General features: G+C 44.2%; 1 protein-coding gene across 1 annotated transcript in view; it reads right to left on the reverse strand.

Moving 5' to 3' along the window:
- The window catches only part of LOC111971395 (myomegalin), a 119,105-nt gene that overhangs the window by 57,724 nt on the left and 41,664 nt on the right, over positions 1-19,717 (reverse strand). The window contains 4 exon segments of the mRNA XM_070446250.1: positions 6,204-6,318; positions 7,531-7,682; positions 7,974-8,097; positions 10,761-10,837. Of these exon segments, the coding sequence (XP_070302351.1) occupies positions 6,204-6,318; positions 7,531-7,682; positions 7,974-8,097; positions 10,761-10,837 (468 nt within the window).

Below are 19,717 nucleotides of genomic sequence, written 5' to 3' on the forward strand. Positions count from 1 at the left end.
ACACAGAATGCATTGTATTATGTCAACAAACATGGTGCGACACATAGCTGGCAAATAGCTTAGCATTAGCTCATTATAATCAGTACAACCTTCAAAAAACCTTCAGAAAATTATGTCATGGCTTTAGAAGCTTCTGATAGGCTAATTGACATAATTTGATTCAATTGGAGGTGTACCTGTGGATGTATTTCAAGGCCTACCTTCAAACTCAGTGCCTCTTTGCTTGACATCATGGGAAAATCAAAAGAAATCAGCCAAGACCTCAGAAAATAAATTGTAGACCTCCACAAGTCTGGTTCATCATTGGGAGCAATTGCCAAACGCCTGAAGGTACCACGTTCATCAAACAATAGTACAGTCGTGGCCAAAAGTTTTGAGAATGACACAAATATTAATTTTCACAAAGTCATATACTCCAGAATGTTATGAAGAGTTATCAGATGAATTGCAATTATTTGCAAAGTCCCTCTTTTCCATGCTAATGAACTGAATCACCAAAAAACATTTCCACTGCATTTCAGCCCTGCCACAAAAGGACCAGCTGTCAGTGATTCTCTCGTTAACACAGGTGTGAGTGTTGACGAGGTCAAGGCTGGTGATCACTCTGTCATGCTGATTGAGTTCAAATAACAGACTGGAAGCTTCAAAAGGAGGGTGGTGCTTGTAATCATTGTTCTTCCTCTGTCAAACATAGTTATCTGCAAGGAAACACGTGCCATCATCATTGCTTTGCTCAAAAAGGGCTTCACGGGCAAGGATATTGCTGCCAGTAAGATTGCACCTAAATCAACCATTTATCGGATCATCCAGAACTTCTAGGAGAGCGGTTCAATTGTTGTGAGGAAGGCTTCAGGGCACCCAAGAAAGTCCAGCAAGCGCCAGGACCGTCTCCTAAAGTTGATTCAGCTGCGGGATCAGGGCACCACCAGTACAGAGCTTGCTCAGGAATGGCAGCAGGCAGGTGTGAGTGCATCTGCACGCACAGTGAGGCAAAGACTTTTGGAGGATGGCCTGGTGTCAAGAAGGGCAGCAAATAAGCTACTTCTCTCCAGGAAAAACATCAGGGACAGACTGATATTCTGCAAAAGGTACAGGGATTGGACTGCTGAGGACTGGGGTGAAGTCATTTTCTCTGATGAATCCCCTTTCCGATTGTTTGGGGCATCTGGAAAAAAGCTTGTCCGGAGAAGACAAGGTGAGCGCTACCATCAGTCCTGTGTCATGCAAACAGTAAAGCATCCTGAGACCATTCATGCGTGGGGTTGCTTCTCAGCCAAGGGAGTTGTCTCACTCACAAATTTGCCTAAGAACACACAGCCATGAATAAAGAATGGTACCAACACATCCTCTGAGAGCAACTTCTCCCAGCCATCCAGGAACAGTTTGGTGACAAACAATGCCTTTTCCAGCATGATGGAGTACCTTGCCATAAGGCAAAAGTGATTACTAAGTGGCTCGGGGAACAATACATGATATTTTGGGTCCATGGCCAGGAAACTCCCCAGACCTTAATCCCATTGAGAACTTGTGGTCAGTCCTCAAAAGGCGGGTGGTCAAACAAAACCCCACAAATTCTGACAAATTCCAAGCATTGATTATGCAAGAATGGGGTGCCATCAGTCAGGATGTGGCCCAGAAGTTAATTGACAGCATGCCAGGGCGGATTGCAGAGGGTCAACACTGCAAATATTGACTCTTTGCATCAACTTCATGTAATTGTCAATAAAAGCCTTTGACACTTATGAATGCTTGTAATTATACTTCAGTATTCCATACTAACATCTGACAAAAATATCTAAAGACACTGAAGCAGCTAACTTTGTGGAAATTAATATTTGTGTCATTCTCAACTTTTGGCCACGACTGTACGCAAGTATAAACACTATGGGACCACGCAACAGTCATACCGCTCAGGAAGGAGAAGCGTTCTGTCTCCTAGAGATGAGCGTACTTTGGTGCGAAAATTGCAAATCAATCCCAGAACAACAGCAAAGGACATTGTGAAGATGCTGGAGGAAACAGGTACAAAAGTATCTATTTCCACAGTAAAACGAGTCCTATATTGACATAACCTGCCACTGCTCCAAAACTGCCATAAAAAAGCCAGACTACGGTTTGCAACTGCACATGGGGACAAAGATTGTACTTTTTGGAGAAATGTCCTCTGGTCTGATGAAACAAAAAGAGAACTGCTTGGCCATAATGACCATCGTTATGTTTGGAGGAAAATGGGGGAGGCTTGCAAGCCGAAGAACACCATCCCAACTGTGAAGCACRGGGGTGGCAGCATCATGTGATKGGAGTGCTTTACTGCAGGAGGGACTGGTGCACTTCACAAAATAGAGGGCATCATGAGGTAGGAAAATGATGTGGATATAATGAAGCAACATCAAGAGATGAGTCAGGAAGTTATAGCTTGGTCGCAAATGGGTCTTCCAAATCGACAATGACCCCAAGCATACTTCCAAAGTTGTGGCAAAATGGCTTAAGGACAACAAAGTCAGGAGTAATGGGCCAAATTCACCCAACTTATTGTGGGAAGCTTGTGGAAGGCTACCCAAAATGTTTGACCCAAGTTAAACAATTTAAAGGCAATGCTAACAAATACTAATTGAGTGTATGTAAACTTCTGAGCCACTGGGAATGTGATGAAAGAAATAAAAACTGAAATAAATCATTCTCTCTACTATTATTCTGACATTTCACATTCTTAAAATAAAGTGGTGATCCTAACTGACCTAAGACAGGGAATTTTTACTAGGACTAAATGTCAGGAATTGTGAAAACTGAGTTTAAATGTATTTGGCTAAGGCGTCCGTAAACTTCCGACTTCAACTGTACATAAATACTGTGGCAGATGGCAGGGAGAGGTGAGGGGAGTGGTGATTGAAGGGAGATATCTTGCAGCCCGCTGGCTCCACCCCGAGCCTTATATGTACTTCCTGCACCAACGAGGCAAGCCTGTGGAATCATTAAGGCATGGAGTGCTTTGGGATAAAACAGTAAGCGTGCTGCACAAATGGAAAGAGGACTGAGAGGAAAATGTGTGTTATGGAGAGTGTGAGAAGAGAAATAATTATCTGTGTGATTACCATTGTGACCTGGACTGTCTGATTACCCCCACTGTGTACCGAACAGGTTTGGCTGAGGACCTGCGTTTTAGGACTACCCCTGGAGAACGGAACGGACAATGAGAACGGATTGTGAACTGGTTGCTGAATTCCCCCCTTTCCCACAGTGTGCATATCTCCCTAATAAATTCCCCATTTGTATTCTAGTTGTGCTCCGTGTGCCGTGTTTGGTTATTGAACTTGGTGACGTGGAAACCACACCCCCTTGAGCCTGCTACATGTGATGGAGAATGCAGGCAAAGCAAACCAAGCTCAATAACTAAACAGACTGGTGGAGGCGAACATAGTGCAGCAGGCTATGCATCGGGAGCTGCTGGAGGAACAGCGTCAGCAGACTGCTCTCCTGGGAGCTGAACTCAGCCAGCTGACAGCCGCCCAGGCCGGCGTGGCTGCAGGCGCAGCAGTCTCTTGTCCCAAACCCAGTAGGTTTATACTGATGCTGACAGAGGCTGACGACATCAAGGCTTACCTCCAAGCCTTCGAGAGGACGGCGGCTAGGGAGAAATGGCCCCATGAGCAATGGTGCCTGCTAGCACCCTTCCTGTCAGGCGTGTCAGTTCAACGCCTACCCCATGCCCCGAATTGAAGAACTAATCGAACCGCCCGATTTATCAGCATGCTCGACTTGACGGGTTATTGGCAGGTGCCCTTAGCTCACGAGGCACGGGAGAAAACTGCTTTCGCCACCCCTGGCGGGCTGTTCCACTACAAGAAGCTGCCCTTTGGGTTGCACGGGGTCCTGGCCACCTTGCAGATGTTGATGGACCGGATTCTCCGTCCCCATCGTGAGTACGTGGCGGCCTACTTCGGTGATGCTGTGATCCATGGGAGCGAGTGGGAGACACATCTAAACCAAGTGGGCGCGGTATTGCAGGCCTTACAAGGGGCGGGGCTAACAGCTAACCCAAGGAAATGTCGGCTCTGCCTGTGGGAGGCGGAGTACCTGTGGTACACGATCGGGAGGGGATGTGTCAAACGCCAGGTGAAGAAAGCGGAGGCAATTCGGGACTGGCCCCGCCCCCTCACCAAGAAGCAGGTATGCATGTTTGTGGGGTTGACTAGTTACTACCGGAGATTTATTCCCCACTTTGCCTCCCTAGCCAGTCCCCTGACAGATCTGACCAGGAGCCATCTGCCCGCCCAGGTGACGTGAACCGAGGAGACAGAGAAAGCCTTCCAGGACCTAAAGGGAGCACTTTTTCGGGACTCATGCTGGTGACCTCGGACTTTTCCAAACCACTGGTGGTACAGACCGATGCCTCCAAAATGGGTGGGTGCCGTCCTATCACAGCTACAAGAAGGTGAGGAACGCCCAGTCGTGTACATTAGTCGGAAGCTGTTGCCGCAGGAACAAAGATATTCCACTGTGGAGAAAGAATGTCTAGCGATCAAGTGGGTGTTGGAGATGCTGAAATATTACTTATTGGGACAGCACTTTACCCTCGTAATGGACCATGCACCACTGGTTTGGATGTCACGGAATAAGGACAGTAACGCCCGGGTCACCCGCTGGTTCCTATCCTTACAGCTCTTTGCTTTCTCTGTCATCCACAGATCAGGTGCAGCCCTTGGAAATGCCGATGCCTTCTCCAGGAGGAATGCTCTAGGGAGCTGGACCACCCCTCCCCCCGGTAGGAGATGAGGGTGGAGGGTGTGTGGCAGGAGGCATGGAGAGGTGAGGGGAGTGGTGATTTGAAGGGAGATATCTTGCAGCTCGTTGGCTCCACCCCCGAGCATTATATGGACTTCCTGCCCCAACGAGGCAAGCCTGTGGATCATTAAGCCATGGAGTGCTTGGGGGTAAAAGAGGAAGCGGGCTGCACAAACAGGAAGAGGACTGAGAGGAAAATGTGTGAGGAGAGAGAATTGTGTGTGATTACCCATTGTTACCTGGACTGTCTGATTACCCCCACTGTGTCCCGAACCGGTTTGGCTGAGGATCCGAGTTTTAGGATTACCCCTGGAAAACCAGACAATGAGAACGGATTGTGGACTGAACTGGTCGCTGAATTCCCCCCTTTCTCTCTGCTACCGCACGGCAAGCGGCACCGGAGCGCCAAGTCTAGGTCCAAGAGGCTTCTAAACAGCTTCTACCCCCAAGCCATAAGACTCCTGAACATCTAGTCAAATGGCTACCCAGATTATTTGCATTTCCCCCCCTCTCCACACCACTGCCACTCTCTGTCGTCATCTATGCATAGTCACTTTAATAACTCTACATGTACATACTACCTCCACTAACCGGTGCCCCCGCACATTGACTCTGTACTGGCACCCCCCTGTATATACTGTTTTTTTTTTTTACTACTGCTCTTTAATTACTTGTTACTTTTATCTCTTATTCTTATCCATATGTTTGGTTAGGAGCTCGTAAGTAAGCACTTGTTTTACTCAGCGCATGTGACTAATAAAATTTGATTTGAAATTTGATTTAATTTCCAACAGTGTGCAAATCTCCCTAATAAATTCCCTAATAAATTCCCCATTTGTATTCTAGTTGTGCTTCGTGTTCATGTTTGTTTTTTTTTTGATAGGAACGCACACATGTCCAAAGTTATTATTTGTAAGGAAGACCATGCGAGCGCCAGCCAGAAAATGTGACAATTCGTGCAAAACTGCACACGTCTGCATACTTGATCTGCGGGAAACATTGGTGAAGTGCGTGGGCTTCTCCTCGAAGAGAGAAGTTTGTCCGGCTCAGTAAAGCCTCAAACAAATTGTCCGCAACGCTGAAATGAGCTCCTTCTAAGCGACTTGATGAGGAACACACCTCAATTCAAACTGTTAGAAAATACAACTTGTTAGAARATAATTTGAAATTGACAAGTTGAAACATAGCCTATAGATAATTAGCAGGCAGCGTGTGTTGACTGTCCTGTTGTGTAATAATCACATTTTGGAACAGTGAGTGCATTCTGACATGTGCATTAAAAAAAACTGATGCTGGTGCGACCGAACTCACGTATGAAAATGTTAAGTGAACTGTGAGAGAGAGAGGCTGAGGGGTTGTATATACAATACCGTTGTTATACACTGTAATAAGCTATGTAAAAAAACTGGAATTTCATTTACCTCTGCATCCCCGTCTTTCTTCTGGAGGGAAGTCATGAGGTCGTGAACTCTGACCTCCAGCTCTCCGACCCGGTGGCTCAGCAATCTCCTCTCCTCAGTCAGGTTCTCTATAACTCTAAGGGAGAGCGAGGGAGAGCAAGAAAGTGAGAGAGGCAGAGAGAAAGACAGCAGCAAGATTTGTGACCTTTTGCCAAAAAAGGGCAAACAGTGACACACAAACAACGTAAATACAAGGCATATTTATATTATATATCGTTTSCTTTTGTACTTCAACTATTTGCACATTGTTACTACGCTGTACATAGCCATAATATAACGTTTGAAATGTCTCTATACTTTTAAAACTTTTGTGTTCCTTTCTGATTCTTTATTTCACTTTTCKTTATCTATTTCACTTGCATTTGGCAATGTAAACATGTTTCCCATGCCAATAAAGCCGTTTGAATTGAATTGAGAGAGCGAGAGGGAGAGAGAGGAAAGTATAGGATTGACTGAATTGAACCACTAAAACTGTGGTAAACAAGGCTTGTATGTTTTATGACTGTTGGGCAGAAGTTCCTAATGAAACAAGCTCTGCAACACCTCTTGGACTGATATCTGTGAACCCCATACCACTCTTTCAGTAGAGGACAGTATGTACTTATAGCACGACTCTGGCACTGTTCCTCTGTCAATTTTATCGGTGTGATTCTCTGCCTCTGACCCTATTACGGGGGCTGAGTCACTGGCTTGCTCGTTCTCTTCCCTCCTTCCTGTCCTCGGAATCGTGCGGTGGGAAGATCTTCGTGGGCTATACTCGGCATTGTCTCAGGGTAGTAAATTAGTGGCCTGTTGATATCCATTTAGTGGTGTGGGGGCTGTGCTTTGCCAAAGTGGGTGGGGTTATATCCTGCCTTTTTGTCCCTGTCCGGGAGTAACTTTGGACGGGGCCGCAGTGTCCCGCGATCCCCACTGTCTGTCTCCTGTATCTATGCTGCAAGTCTATGTGCCGGGGAGCTAAAGTCAGTCTGTTATATCTGGCGTAATTCTCCTGTCTTATCTGGTGTCCTGTGTGATCTTAGATATGCTCCCTCTAATTCTCCCATCTCTCTGTCTCTCTCCCCTCCCAGAGGACCTGAGCCCTAGGACCATGTCTCAGGACTACCTGGCCTGATGACCCCTGGCTGTCCCCGTCCCGAGTCCACCTGGTCGTGCTGCAGACCCAGTATCTGCTGTTCTGCCTGCGGCCATGGAACCCTGACCTGGCATTAAATTCACACATTCTCTGAGAGAAACAACACACTGCCATGCCAGTCACACCTCGATCAGCACTTGTCCTCCTGCTAACCTGTCCTTCTCTGCCAGGGCCCCCTGCTGCAGCCTGGATCCCAGTGACCCTCCCTCACACTTCTCCTCCTCCTCCATCTTCATCATCATCTCTCTCTCCAGGGCCAGGCAGCACTGGGACTTCTCAGCCTCGCCCCGCGCTAACTGGGCCTCCTGACAACACAATGCATCAGGAGTGTCAGTGTAGGTTCCAAATGTAACCACAGCATTTGAAACTGAGCACAGAAACAAAGTGTATGGGAATCCATCAACATTGGAATAATACTAGTTTCTGTCAAAACTGTGTGACCTTGTGTGTGTGTGTGTGTGTGTGTGTGTGTGTGTGTGTGTGTGTGTGTGTGTGTGTGTGTGTGTGTGGTGTGTGTGTGGTGTGTGTGTGTGGTGTGTGTGTGTGGTTTGTGGTGTGTGTGTGTGTGTGTGTGTGTGTGTGTGTGTGTGTGTGACCTCCTGCAGCAGCTCGACCTTGGTCTCGAGGATCTCCTGAATGTGGCTGATCTCCTGCTGCCGCTCCTCACAGTGACGCTGCAGCTCCTCCTCATTCCGATTGGCCAGGCTCTCCGCCGTCGTCCTATCAGAGCACATGACCACGTCGACAAAGGCTCGAGTATGACACAGTGCAGAATGAGAATATCACATCCTGTAACTCTATTTACAAAACGTACGTAAATAAAACACGATGCATGTTTCTGTAGATGTTTTAACTGCGGGGTTAGTCGTTTGCTGTAGTCTATGTATCCACTATTCCAACGTTTAAAAGCTAACAAGCTTTCTCCCTGGAGAGTGATAATGTATGATAAACAGTAAGCCATGGACTGAGGCTTGGTCCCTGCTCTCTACATCTAACTAGGCAAAAGATCATAATTTCTCGTGGTCCTCTGACAGTTCTCACTATTACAGCGAGCGCCCATCACTGCTCGTCACTCACCACCTAACAGTACCATTAGTTAGCCCAGGGCTGCTTCTCTCAAGAGAGTGTTGCTCTAACTGCTTGTCCACTGTGGCCCTCTATATGTCATAGTCTTTTTAGAACTCTAATGACAATCACAGAGCTAACTGTTTATTTATGAATCAGGGAGAGCACCACTCGGCCCTGGAACCCTTGTTGAACCACAACAGGTCAACTAGACTTAAGGAGGTCTAGAGGGACTGACCCTGTACCCATACTCCTTCAGGGCRAAAGTGTCTTGACGAAGCACTTAGCTGATTTATTAAGTAATTACTTCTCTGTATACAGTGCTGATTAATTAACATAATTATTTGTTCACAGGCTGATTCATGTATCAAATAAGGTGCTGATTGGTACAGATGTAGGATCTTAATTGGATCACCATGTTGCAGGAGAACCTTCCTGCAATACAGGAAATGTAAAACTTGTAGTGTATTTGAGGTTTAAAATGCTTCCGAAGTTTKTAATTTCYACTTTGAAATTTCAGACTTGGTGTTCTCTTASGAAAAAATGTATCAACCCCTACAAAAACGTCCATTAATTATAATTCCCACATAATAATWCCCATTTCCTGATGCTGKAGGATTATGCTGTAGCAAACGGGCTCAAATTAAAGGTCCTACATCTGTAGATAGTTGTGTTATATTATTGTTCTTGAGGACAATAAACAAAAAGGGCTAGTACATTTTACATTTTACTCATTTAGCAGTTGCTCTTATCCAGAGTGACTTACAGTTCATCTTAAGATAGCTAGGTGAGATAACTACTTTATTTTTAAATGTACTTACTACGACTGATATGTGGTTATCAGCAGAGTCAGTGCTAGTAGGGGGGCGCCATGGGGTTTAGTACAAGTAAAAGAATACATCCATTAAGCTGTACTAATGAAGGAATGACTGTTTTACAATGAGTAAGTCTAGAAAGGTGATGCAAGTGGGAAAGTTCTACTTTAAGGTGAGAGTGTGATGTAGGAGAGGGGTTGATTGGAGAGGGTATACAGTGGTATACTAGTGTATACTAGGGTATACAGGCAACTAGGGCAGATTTTTGTCGGAGCGGATGGTCCGACAAAAAAAGTCAAGTGGTCTGAATACTTTCCGAATGCACTGTTAAATATAATGTGGATTATAATTAATGGAAATTTTTTGTAAAGGTTGATACATTTTTCGTTAGGGCAAATCAGAAATTAGAAGCATTTTAAACATTGAATACACTACAAGTTTGCATTTCATACTCAGCAACAAAATAGTGATCAAATTAAGATCCTACATCCGTACCTTGATTACATTGAGACACAATCACATTTCTTTTTTTATTCGTGAGAAAACTTAGGAACAGATTACCTAAATTACATTTTTATCTGAATTCCTGCTGATTTTACAGTCTTTTTTTTTAACCACAAACTTTTTAAAATTTTAAATCACTTGCGGCCTGTTGCCGACCCCCTGGTATACAGTACAGAAGGTCTGTAAAGGGGGTGCATGTTGTATCTGAGGAGATCAGCATGTCTCTAACACTGAGAGACACTGAGACAGCTGCTCTATCTAATGACAGGTGCTGTGGCTCAAATAGTCCCTGGCTCAGCAAAACAATCCAGAGGCTTCCCCCCTTCTTTGCCTATTATCCTCTTACTCCATCTCTCCCTCTCCCCYATCCTTTTATCTTTAGTCCCTACACTCTTCRAAAAAAGGTGATATCTAGAACCTACAAGGGTTCCTCGGCTGTCTCCAAAAGAGAACCCGTTAAAGAACCATTTTGGGTTCTATGTAGAACCCTTTCCACATAGGGTTCTGCATGGATCCCAAAAGGGTTCTACCTGGAACCAAAAAGGGTTCTACCTGGAACCAAAAAGGGTTCTACCTGGAACCAAAAAGGGTTCCACCTGGAACCAAAAAGGGTTCCTATGGGGATAGCCTTAGAACTCTTTTGGAAGCTTATTTTCTAAGATTGTACTATCCACAGAGCCACTTCATACTCTTCAAAAGCACTTTAAGAGCCCACCACTCCCACCATGCATTCCACAGGGCTTTAGAACTGTTGTGTTAGGTGAGTTTACACGGCAAAGAGAGGGTTAGGTTTAGCAACAAGGACCCACATGCCCTGAGGGCAGCTGTAGTCTGCGGGGTGAACTGCAGGAATCTATCTTAGCACCAGACTGGGCAGTACAGGGRGGATATGAGAACTTAGTCTGAATATAGAGACCAACTGTGAAGTGAGTAGGCTGTATTCTAGTATTTGTCTGTGCAATGACACTGTGACAATACAAGACATGGTAGTGTACTCACGGGACCTTGTCCAGAATCTCCCATTTCTCCTGGAGCTCCTGCTTCAAGCTCTCCACCTCTACCTTCAATTCAATGTTCTGCATAAAAACAGAAGGTMACGTCACACCACAGATCAATAACATGCAACATAGAAACATTTTACTGTGCATGTTCATTAGATGTATGTTCAATTTCAATATAATAATAATGTAACTGTAAATGATGTGTTTGAGGCATGCATCGACTCAGATAAGCTTCATAATACAGTATACAAAATGAGTGTCTCCCCAAGTGCACGTGCCGACCCATATCTGTGGTATTCGAGAGTGAAGCAGGTTTCTAAATAGAAGAGAGGGATATGAGCACTAGTTCTCCCCAACCCCCAATCCACCCCCTTCAGCAATCGCCATCGCACTGCACACTGCCCTATCCCATCTGGACAAGATGAATACCTATGTAAGAATGCTGTTCACCATAGTACCCTCCAAGCTCATCATTAAGGTCGCGACCCTGGATCTGAACCCCGCCCTATGCAACTGGGTCCTGGACTTCCTGACAGGCCGCCCCCAGGTGATGAAGGTAGGAAACAACACCTCCACTTCTCTGATCCTCAGCACAAGGGCCTCACAAGGGTGCGTGCTCAGCCCTCTCCTGTACTCCCTGCTCACCCATGACTGCGTGGCCATGCACGCCTCCAACTCAAATCATCTAGTTTGCAGACGACACAACAGTAGTAAGCCTGATTACCAACAATGACGAGACAGCCTACAGGGAGGAGGTAAGAGCCCTGGGAGTGTGGTGCCAGGAACAAAACAAAGGAGCTGATCGTGGACTTCAGGAAACAGCATAGGGAGCAACTCCCTATCCACATCGAYGGGACCGCAGTGGAGAAGGTGGAAAGCTTCAAGTTCCTCGGCAGAAACATCACTGACGATCTGAAATGGTCCACCCACACAGACAGTGTGGTGAAGAAAGCGCAACAGCACCTCTTCAATCTCAGGAGGCTGAAGAAATTTGGCTTGGCCCCTAAGACCCACAAACTTTTACAGATGCACAATTGAGAGCATCATGTAGGGCTGTATCACCGTCTGGTACGGAAACTGTACCACCCGCAACCGCAGGGCTCTCCAGAGGGTGGTGCGGTCTGCCCAATGCATCACCGGGGGCAAACTACCTGCCCACCAGGACACCTACAGCCCCCAATGTCACAGGAAGGCCAAAAAGTTAATCAAGGACATTAACCACCCGAGCCACGGCCTGTTCACCCCGCTATCATCCAGAAGGCGAAGTCAGTACAGGTGCATCAAAGCTGGGACCGAGAGACTGAAAAACAGCTTCTATCTCAAGGCTATCAGACTGTTAAATAGCCATCACTAGCCGGCTTCCACTCAGTTACGCAACCCTGCACCTTAGAGGCTGCTGCCCACTCCGACATTGCTCAAACTAATATTTATATATTTCTTAATTCCATTCTTTTACTTTCAGATTTGTGTGTATTGTTATGAATTGTTAGATACTACTGAAATGTTGGAGCTAGGAACACAAGCATTTCACTACACCCGCAATAACATCTGCTAAATATGTGTGACCAATGCATTTTAACTGCAGAGCCCCCTATCTAACCGCCTCTCCCCCTTCCACTGCGCCAGCCCAGAGCAACAGGGACAGTTATAAAATCTAGGCACTGGAGCAGGGCAGCAACAGTCAGTTAATGGATGAATATGGGCGTACTCATGTGGCCTTACTAGAGTGTGTTTGGATGCACTGTAACAAAGACATGTTGAATTGCCAAGCTGTTACTCTGTAAAGTGTTTGCGCTTACCTACACATACACACAACACATACACACAAAGCCACGCACACATTTACAAGTTCTCCCTCTCTCTCACACACACACACACACACAAGCAATGTCCCCCCCTATCCTGGTTGTTGGTTGTGATCATATTAAGGGGCCTGAAGCAGGAGTTCCTTCCAGCCAACATGACCATTTAGGTCAGTAGGAAGTGGGCCTATAATTATTCAGCAAGATCACATCAGATAGACTTCAGTATTTAACGTTTGTCCAGGTCCCCAGGATGTCGGGAGATGGCTTCAATACCGTYCGCTATGGGCAATGTGAGCACTAATGTATATGTATATACATTATATGTATATAAGCTAGCTTGCTGATGCTATGTATTGGCCAATAAAAAGCTTTGAAGCCACCGGTCAGCCTTATTGATACTCCTCAGAAGGAGCAGTCCTCCATAAGAATGAATGGAATTCTACAGTATTTCAAAAGACCTTTATAAGTTGTATGCTTTGAGAATCAATGGGTATACAGTATATCATTATTAATTTAGGAGTCCAAAAATGGATGTAGCAACTAAGGATTCTAGCTTGGAGTGTTTTGGTGTACAAAGCGCTCTGTGAACGCYGTAGGGTCCCATGCCTTATAATGCCAAAAAGCTCCATCTGTCTGCTCTCCTTTCCACTCTCTAACTGGAGCTGACTAGAAGTRTAAGTTTTCAGACCCCACATTTGCATAGGGAGTGACGTGTCACATTTTCTGGCCTATCCAGACAAATAATCGATTACCTCTTCCTCTGAGCGAATGAGCCCTGCTTGAGAGACGACAAATGAACGGTGACAGTCTAGCCTCCAGAGAGTCCAGCTATTGTGAATTAATCTCGCTGTGATATTCTCAGCTGGATTCTCAAAATGACTGACAGTCATTGGTGAGCATGTAGTAGGCTCGTGGCTTGCTAGGTCGTTGTGGATGGGAAAGATAGTAGTAGCCTTGCACGAGCCGGAACATCTCAAAAGGCAGGTGCCTATCTTCTGTTTCTATAGCGTGAGGCAACTTGATGTATAGGTACACCTCCTGGACAGGACGCTAGTCTATCGCAGGGCCTTCCCCCCAATTTATCTCCTTAAAGCTGCACTACGCAGAAATCGCTTCACCATTTCCTGGTTGCTAAAATTCTAATAGTTTGCCTTATTTCAGATTTTGTGACAAAACAGGCGAAAATAGTGTTGATTGTACCAACATTGTACCATCTAAACCGCTGTGAAATATATTTTGCATAACCAAAAATATTGTATTTTCAGCTGTTTGAAGCTGGTGTACAAAACTGAATATAAAAAGACAAATTTTACAGAAACTAAACTTTAAGAACGGGAAGCATAGAAATTGTGCACATAGAACAGATCTACAGCTTCTTAGACTTTCTTTCAATGAGAATGACAGATCTTTAACTCGCGTTTCTATGTGAATTTGGTCGGGTCGCCCAAAAAGTTACATATTGCAGCTTTAATGCTGAGTGCCATGCAGAGACGCATCGGGTCCCATTTTTAAAGTCTTTGGTATGACTCGGCCAGGGATTTGACCTCACAACCTTCCAATCTCAGGGATACTGGTTCAGGGGGCGTAGGCCTTTTCATCAGAGACAAACTGCGTTTGGATTATCAGTGTGAGATTATTGATGACTCAATGGATGGCATCCTATGGGTTAAACTAACAGCTAAACAACATCTCCAGTCAAACCATGTCTTCAGGGCGTCAGGTATCCCAGCGGTTAAGAGTGTTGGGCTAGTAACCGAAAGGTCGCTGGTCCGAATCCCTGAGTCCACTAGGAGAAAAACCTGTCAATGAGCCCTTGTGCAAGAACCCTAGCTGTTCCTGTAAATTGCTCAGGGTGAAAGTGTCTGCTAAATTACAAAACTTTTTTTTTTTTTTATAAGTTGATGCACCAGAATTGTATGAGAGTTTACTCTGCCATTTATACAGGTATGAGAAGTTTGTCCCTTTTCTCATATTGGGCGACTTTTTCTGTGCTGAGGCTATTTTGAGGGAGTGGACTGATTGGAGAACGGAACGTGGTGGATTACTCACACAACTCTCACGGAGAGTTCCTGATTAGTGCAAACTGTTGCATTTTAAATGGAAGGAATTACAGCAACAATGACTTAACATGTGTATCATCAAAGGGGCTATCTGTTGTGGATTATATACTGGTCCCCCATGAGAATTTAGACTGGTTCAGTGACTTTGCTGTGATTATGAGCAGGGACCTCTTCCCCCAGGCAGCCTGTGTGTCTGCCATTGATCCATCAAGAGTGATCCCGGACCATTCGTGTCCCACATGCTCAATGGCTCTCCCAGTTCCAGCATTCACTCCCCCCCCCATCCCACTGACCAATGAGACATGGAAGGTGCTACCATCACCAAATTCAACCTGTCCAGTATTCCAGAACATTTTATGACAAGTAATGTATGTGAAGCAGCATTGAATGACTGTGTTGCCCAGCTGGAGGCCACAGTTGATAATCAGCAGACTGTGGACTCTGTCTATACTCCATTCTGTGATACAGTAAAGCAGGAGATGGGGGACCAGATCCCCCACAGGGACATTGTGATTAAGCCTGGCAGGTCTAATAAGAGAAGGAAGGTATAAAAAAGCCTGGTGGTCAGATGAGCTCACCTCACTGTGGAAACGGCACCACCGGCGGCATCAACAGGAGAACATTCAAGAACTAGAGACATCTGACCCAGAGGCTTTTTGGGCAACATGTTAACAAACTTGGTGTGGCAGGAAACTTGGTGTGGCAGGAAACTTGGTGTGGCTAGTGAATGCCGACAGTTAATCCCCTGGGAAGTCCTAGGGCTCAAAGGAAACTTGCAATCATAAGCACACTGTACTAGACATACGCAGAAATGACTTTGCCAGTCTGTTCCAAACAGCCCATCACAGTACAACAAAGCCCCAGGACAGTGTTAGTGGCTCAAGGCACATTGGCTCTCCTTTAAATGAGCCAATTAGTGAGTCTGCTAAGAATGGTAAAGCATACGGCTAAGAATGGTAAAGCATATGACTAAGGATGGTAAAGCATACGGCTAAGAATGGTAAAACATACGGCTATGAATGGTAAAGCATACGGCTAAGAATGGTAAAACATACGGCTATGATGGGTTACCTGTTGAGGTTTTGAAAAATTGTCAGGCCAGAAATGTACTGTACAAGCTCTTTGGTTATTGCTTTGTTCTGGACATGTGGAAATAAGGCGTCATCAACCCTACGCCCAAGTCAGGAGACAAAAGGGTCCCAAATGAACTGCTGTGTATTAACTATTTTGTTGTGTTCTTTTTAACTGCATTTCTTACTGAGCTAAAACCAACAATATCAGAGCAGATGAGCACAATGTTTTCAGAACGAAACAAAGCTCCCTGGACCACATCCCCACCTTAACCACAATCATAGATTCAAGGGAGAAAAAACAAATCCACTTTCTGTTCTTTCATCGAATTCTCTAAAGCCTTTGACCACATTGATAGAAATATGTTATGGGACAAGTTGGGGCCAATTGGTTTAAATGGTAACATCCTGAAATGGCTTATCTCCATGTATGACGATGTGAAATGTTGTGTTCAAGTMAATGGCTGCCTAACTGACTGATTTACCGTTGACGTTAGTATGAAACAGGGTTGCATTTTAATCACCCATTCCGTTCTCAATGTATATTAATGATCTCACGCTGGTCATCAAAGCGCTGGGAAAAGGTGTCTGTCTAAACAATTATTTTATATTCAGATGACATTGTATTGATCTCTGAACCTGAAGATGAGCTTCAATACATTTAAAAACTGAATATCAATGTAGACAAAACTAAGGTAGTACACTGTAGGAGCTCAGCAGTGCCTAGTTCACCTTTTAGTGTCTCCTGTGGTCCTGACATAGTATTAGATGTTGTCAGTGAGTACTTGGTATTTGTATTTGGGATTGATGATTATTAATGAGTTTTGGGATCATAATGTGTCTGTTAACCCTTTTATTTCGTGGGTATTGGCCTATATGGATATGACTAAATTGAAATGGKTTTTTTTTACATAAGAAATATGAAAAAGACTTTGGAGATTATGGGAAAATGATTAGACCAAAGTTGAGGACACAACAGATCTCCTGACACAAGACTGAATCCAAACATTTACTGTACATTTCGCCGCATTTGTTGTTAAAACTCAAAAAATATTTGATACATTCAGTAACATGATAAGAATATTCCTGGAAAATGTGGGGTAGGTGCAACATAAGACAAAACAATTGCAAGGGTTTGAGTAAGAGGACTAACTAATGTCCTACCTCTCCAACGTGTGCCCAGTACCTAAATAATTTCAGCGCACTTTTATGACTCRAAGAAGTGTCTTCAACTATAAGATGCTTTTTGGAGCTCTCCTAGCTGTGGCGTTGAGGAAYTAGAGAAAGCACACTTACTGTTGTTGTTTTATGCAATCCAAAAACGTGCCATTACAAAATCACTATCTGGGCAGGTGGGCATCAATTGAAAGTTTGATCTATTTCCAACATGACTAGCTAAATTATAAAATAAGATCTTACAGTGGAAGGCTTTCACTTTCAATTTAGAGAAACTGGTCGTTATTTTGGTGCGCATCTTCAAATCAAATTGTATTTGTCACATGCGCCGAATACAACAGGTGTAGGTAGACCTTACAATGAAAWCCTTACTTACAAGCCCTTAACCAACAATGCAGTATTAAGAAGAAGAAAAAAGTGTTAAGAAAGTATTTACTAAAATAAACTGAAGTACAAAAAATGAATTTTGAAAAATTGAAAAATACTTAAGGAGCAACAATAAAATAACAGTAGTGAGGCTATGTACAGGGGGTACCGGTACAGAGTAAATGTGCGGGGGTACCAGTWAGTCGAGGTAATTGAGGTAATATGTACACTACCAGTCAAAAGTTTTTGAACACCTACTCATTCAAGGGTTTTTCTTTATTTTTACTATTTTCTACATAAGAATAATTCTACATAGAATAATAGTGAAGACATCAAAACTATGAAAGAACACATATGGAATAATGTAGTAACCAAAAATGTGTATGTTTTATGTTTGAGATTCTTCAAATAGCCACCCTTTGCCTTGATGACAGCTTTGCACACTCTTGGCATTAATGGAATTGGACAGGATGAGAGTGGTGGTAAGCTTTTGCTGGGTTCCCGCCCGTGTCGGTGTGGAAGGTAATGAGAAGGCTGATGTGGTGGCTAAGAGTACAGTGAGGAGAGAGCTGGTAGATATTCAGGTCCCGCTGGGCCGCAAGGAAGTCCTTGATCCGGGCAAAAGGGCTCGATCTTTGGCAAAGGGAGTGGGATGCAATTTTATCACCATGCACTGGTCAGTTGAGGAAAAGGTTGGGCGTATGGGATGTAGGAGAGAGGAAATTGTGTGGAGTAGACTATGGTTTGGGCACACAGGTTTGAATGCCACATTGTGGATGATAGGGAGACATGAAACAGGTCTGTGTGATGAGTGTTTAGTGGAGGAAACGGTGCAGCATGTGCTGATATTTTGTTAACTGTATGACGTAGATAGGGAGAGATTGTGTGAAAGGGTTAGAGAGGCTGGACAGGGTTGGGGTGGTGTAGTGGGGAGGAAAGGGAAGGGAAGTGGTGTCTAGGGCTCTATTTCACTTTCTTCAGAGGAACATATAGTTAGGTCGTGACTGGCCTCACAATTTAGTACAGTAGGTGCAAATGTATGCACCTTAAAAGTTGGGTGCGATCCACCAACCCAATCTTGTCTGTCGAAGTGAGAAGCCAAGGTGTGGGATATGTGGGGAAAACCACTATGAAGGTGAATGTGTAGCAGAAGAAAATGGCGAAGGAGCAAAGTGCTGTAACTGTAGTGGAGACCATGAAGTGAAGACCTTGGAATGCCCGATTAGGGTGAAAGAGACTGAGATTGCCAAAATCAGAGCAGTTCAGAGAGTCTCCTATGTGGAAGCTGTCAAAAGGGTAGAAAGATTGAGTATCTCTGAGTGTCCAATGGTAGTGARTACCTGTAGGCCTACACATGAGTACTCAGCATGAGTACTGCTAACAGGATCCAGAAATGCTTGATGTAAAGAAGGTGGTTTTTGTCTMTTTTATAGCAATGGTGGTACATGGTACTGCTCAAGTTGAAACTAAGAAAAATCRACATCATTGTTTCTGCAGCTAAATGATATCTGGGATTAAAAGATTTCACATCTGAAGAGCTCCTTGGACTACTGTCTCGAGCGGTGCCAGCCTCTCAGGCCCCAGAGCCTGAATAGGGAAGTTTGAATTATAATTAAATTATAATTAGTGGGAAGATTTTAGTTGATAATTGGTATTATATATATTTTTCATTTTTGTGGATTAATGTAATTTTTCCCCTTCCTCTAACGTTTGTTTGCGGACCGGCATGATACCATAGAAGAAGAAGACTGAGTTGCGTGTTAGGTAGTGATGGGAAACCGAGGCTTTCTGAAGCCTTTGGGGCTTTCACCAAATTGTGCCAAAAAACKGTTATTTACTCAGAGCTTTTAACTCAATGCACCTTAGTGAAATCTGCTGGTCAGCAATGAAAAGCAGCGTTTTATGTTTATATATACACACARACAGGGCTGTGTGATTGACAGGTTCTGTTAACATTCAGAGACAGGTCTGAGACCTGCTGTAAGATGTAGTTATCATTATTTGCTGGGACCTGCAGCATAAACAATCAACAGGAAGAGAGCTACAAACTACAGTGTGTACTGCAAACTACCATAGGAGATACTTGGGCCTGGGATTTTACTGTTAACCATGATTACAGTATTCATCAACCATGATTCGTGATCATGAACCATGATTCGTCATTCATTCAACGACATGACTAGCATGACCCCATCATCTGGAGTTAAAAAGCCTATGCATTTTCATGTACAGTTCAAGACGGAAGTTTACATACACCTTAGCCAAATACATTTAAACTCGGTTTTTCACAATTACTGACATTTAATCCTAGAAAAAGTTCCCTGTTTTAGGTCAGTTAGGATCACCACTTTATTTTAAGAATGTGAAATGTCAGAATAATAGTAGAGAGAATGATTTATTTCAGCTTTTATTTCTTTCATCACAGTCAGAAGTTTACATACACTCAATTAGTATTTGCCTTTAAATTGTTTAACTTGG

The sequence above is a fragment of the Salvelinus sp. IW2-2015 genome, linkage group LG13 (genome assembly GCF_002910315.2).
Source record: "Salvelinus sp. IW2-2015 linkage group LG13, ASM291031v2, whole genome shotgun sequence".
NCBI classification, from domain to species: Eukaryota; Metazoa; Chordata; class Actinopteri; order Salmoniformes; family Salmonidae; genus Salvelinus; species Salvelinus sp. IW2-2015.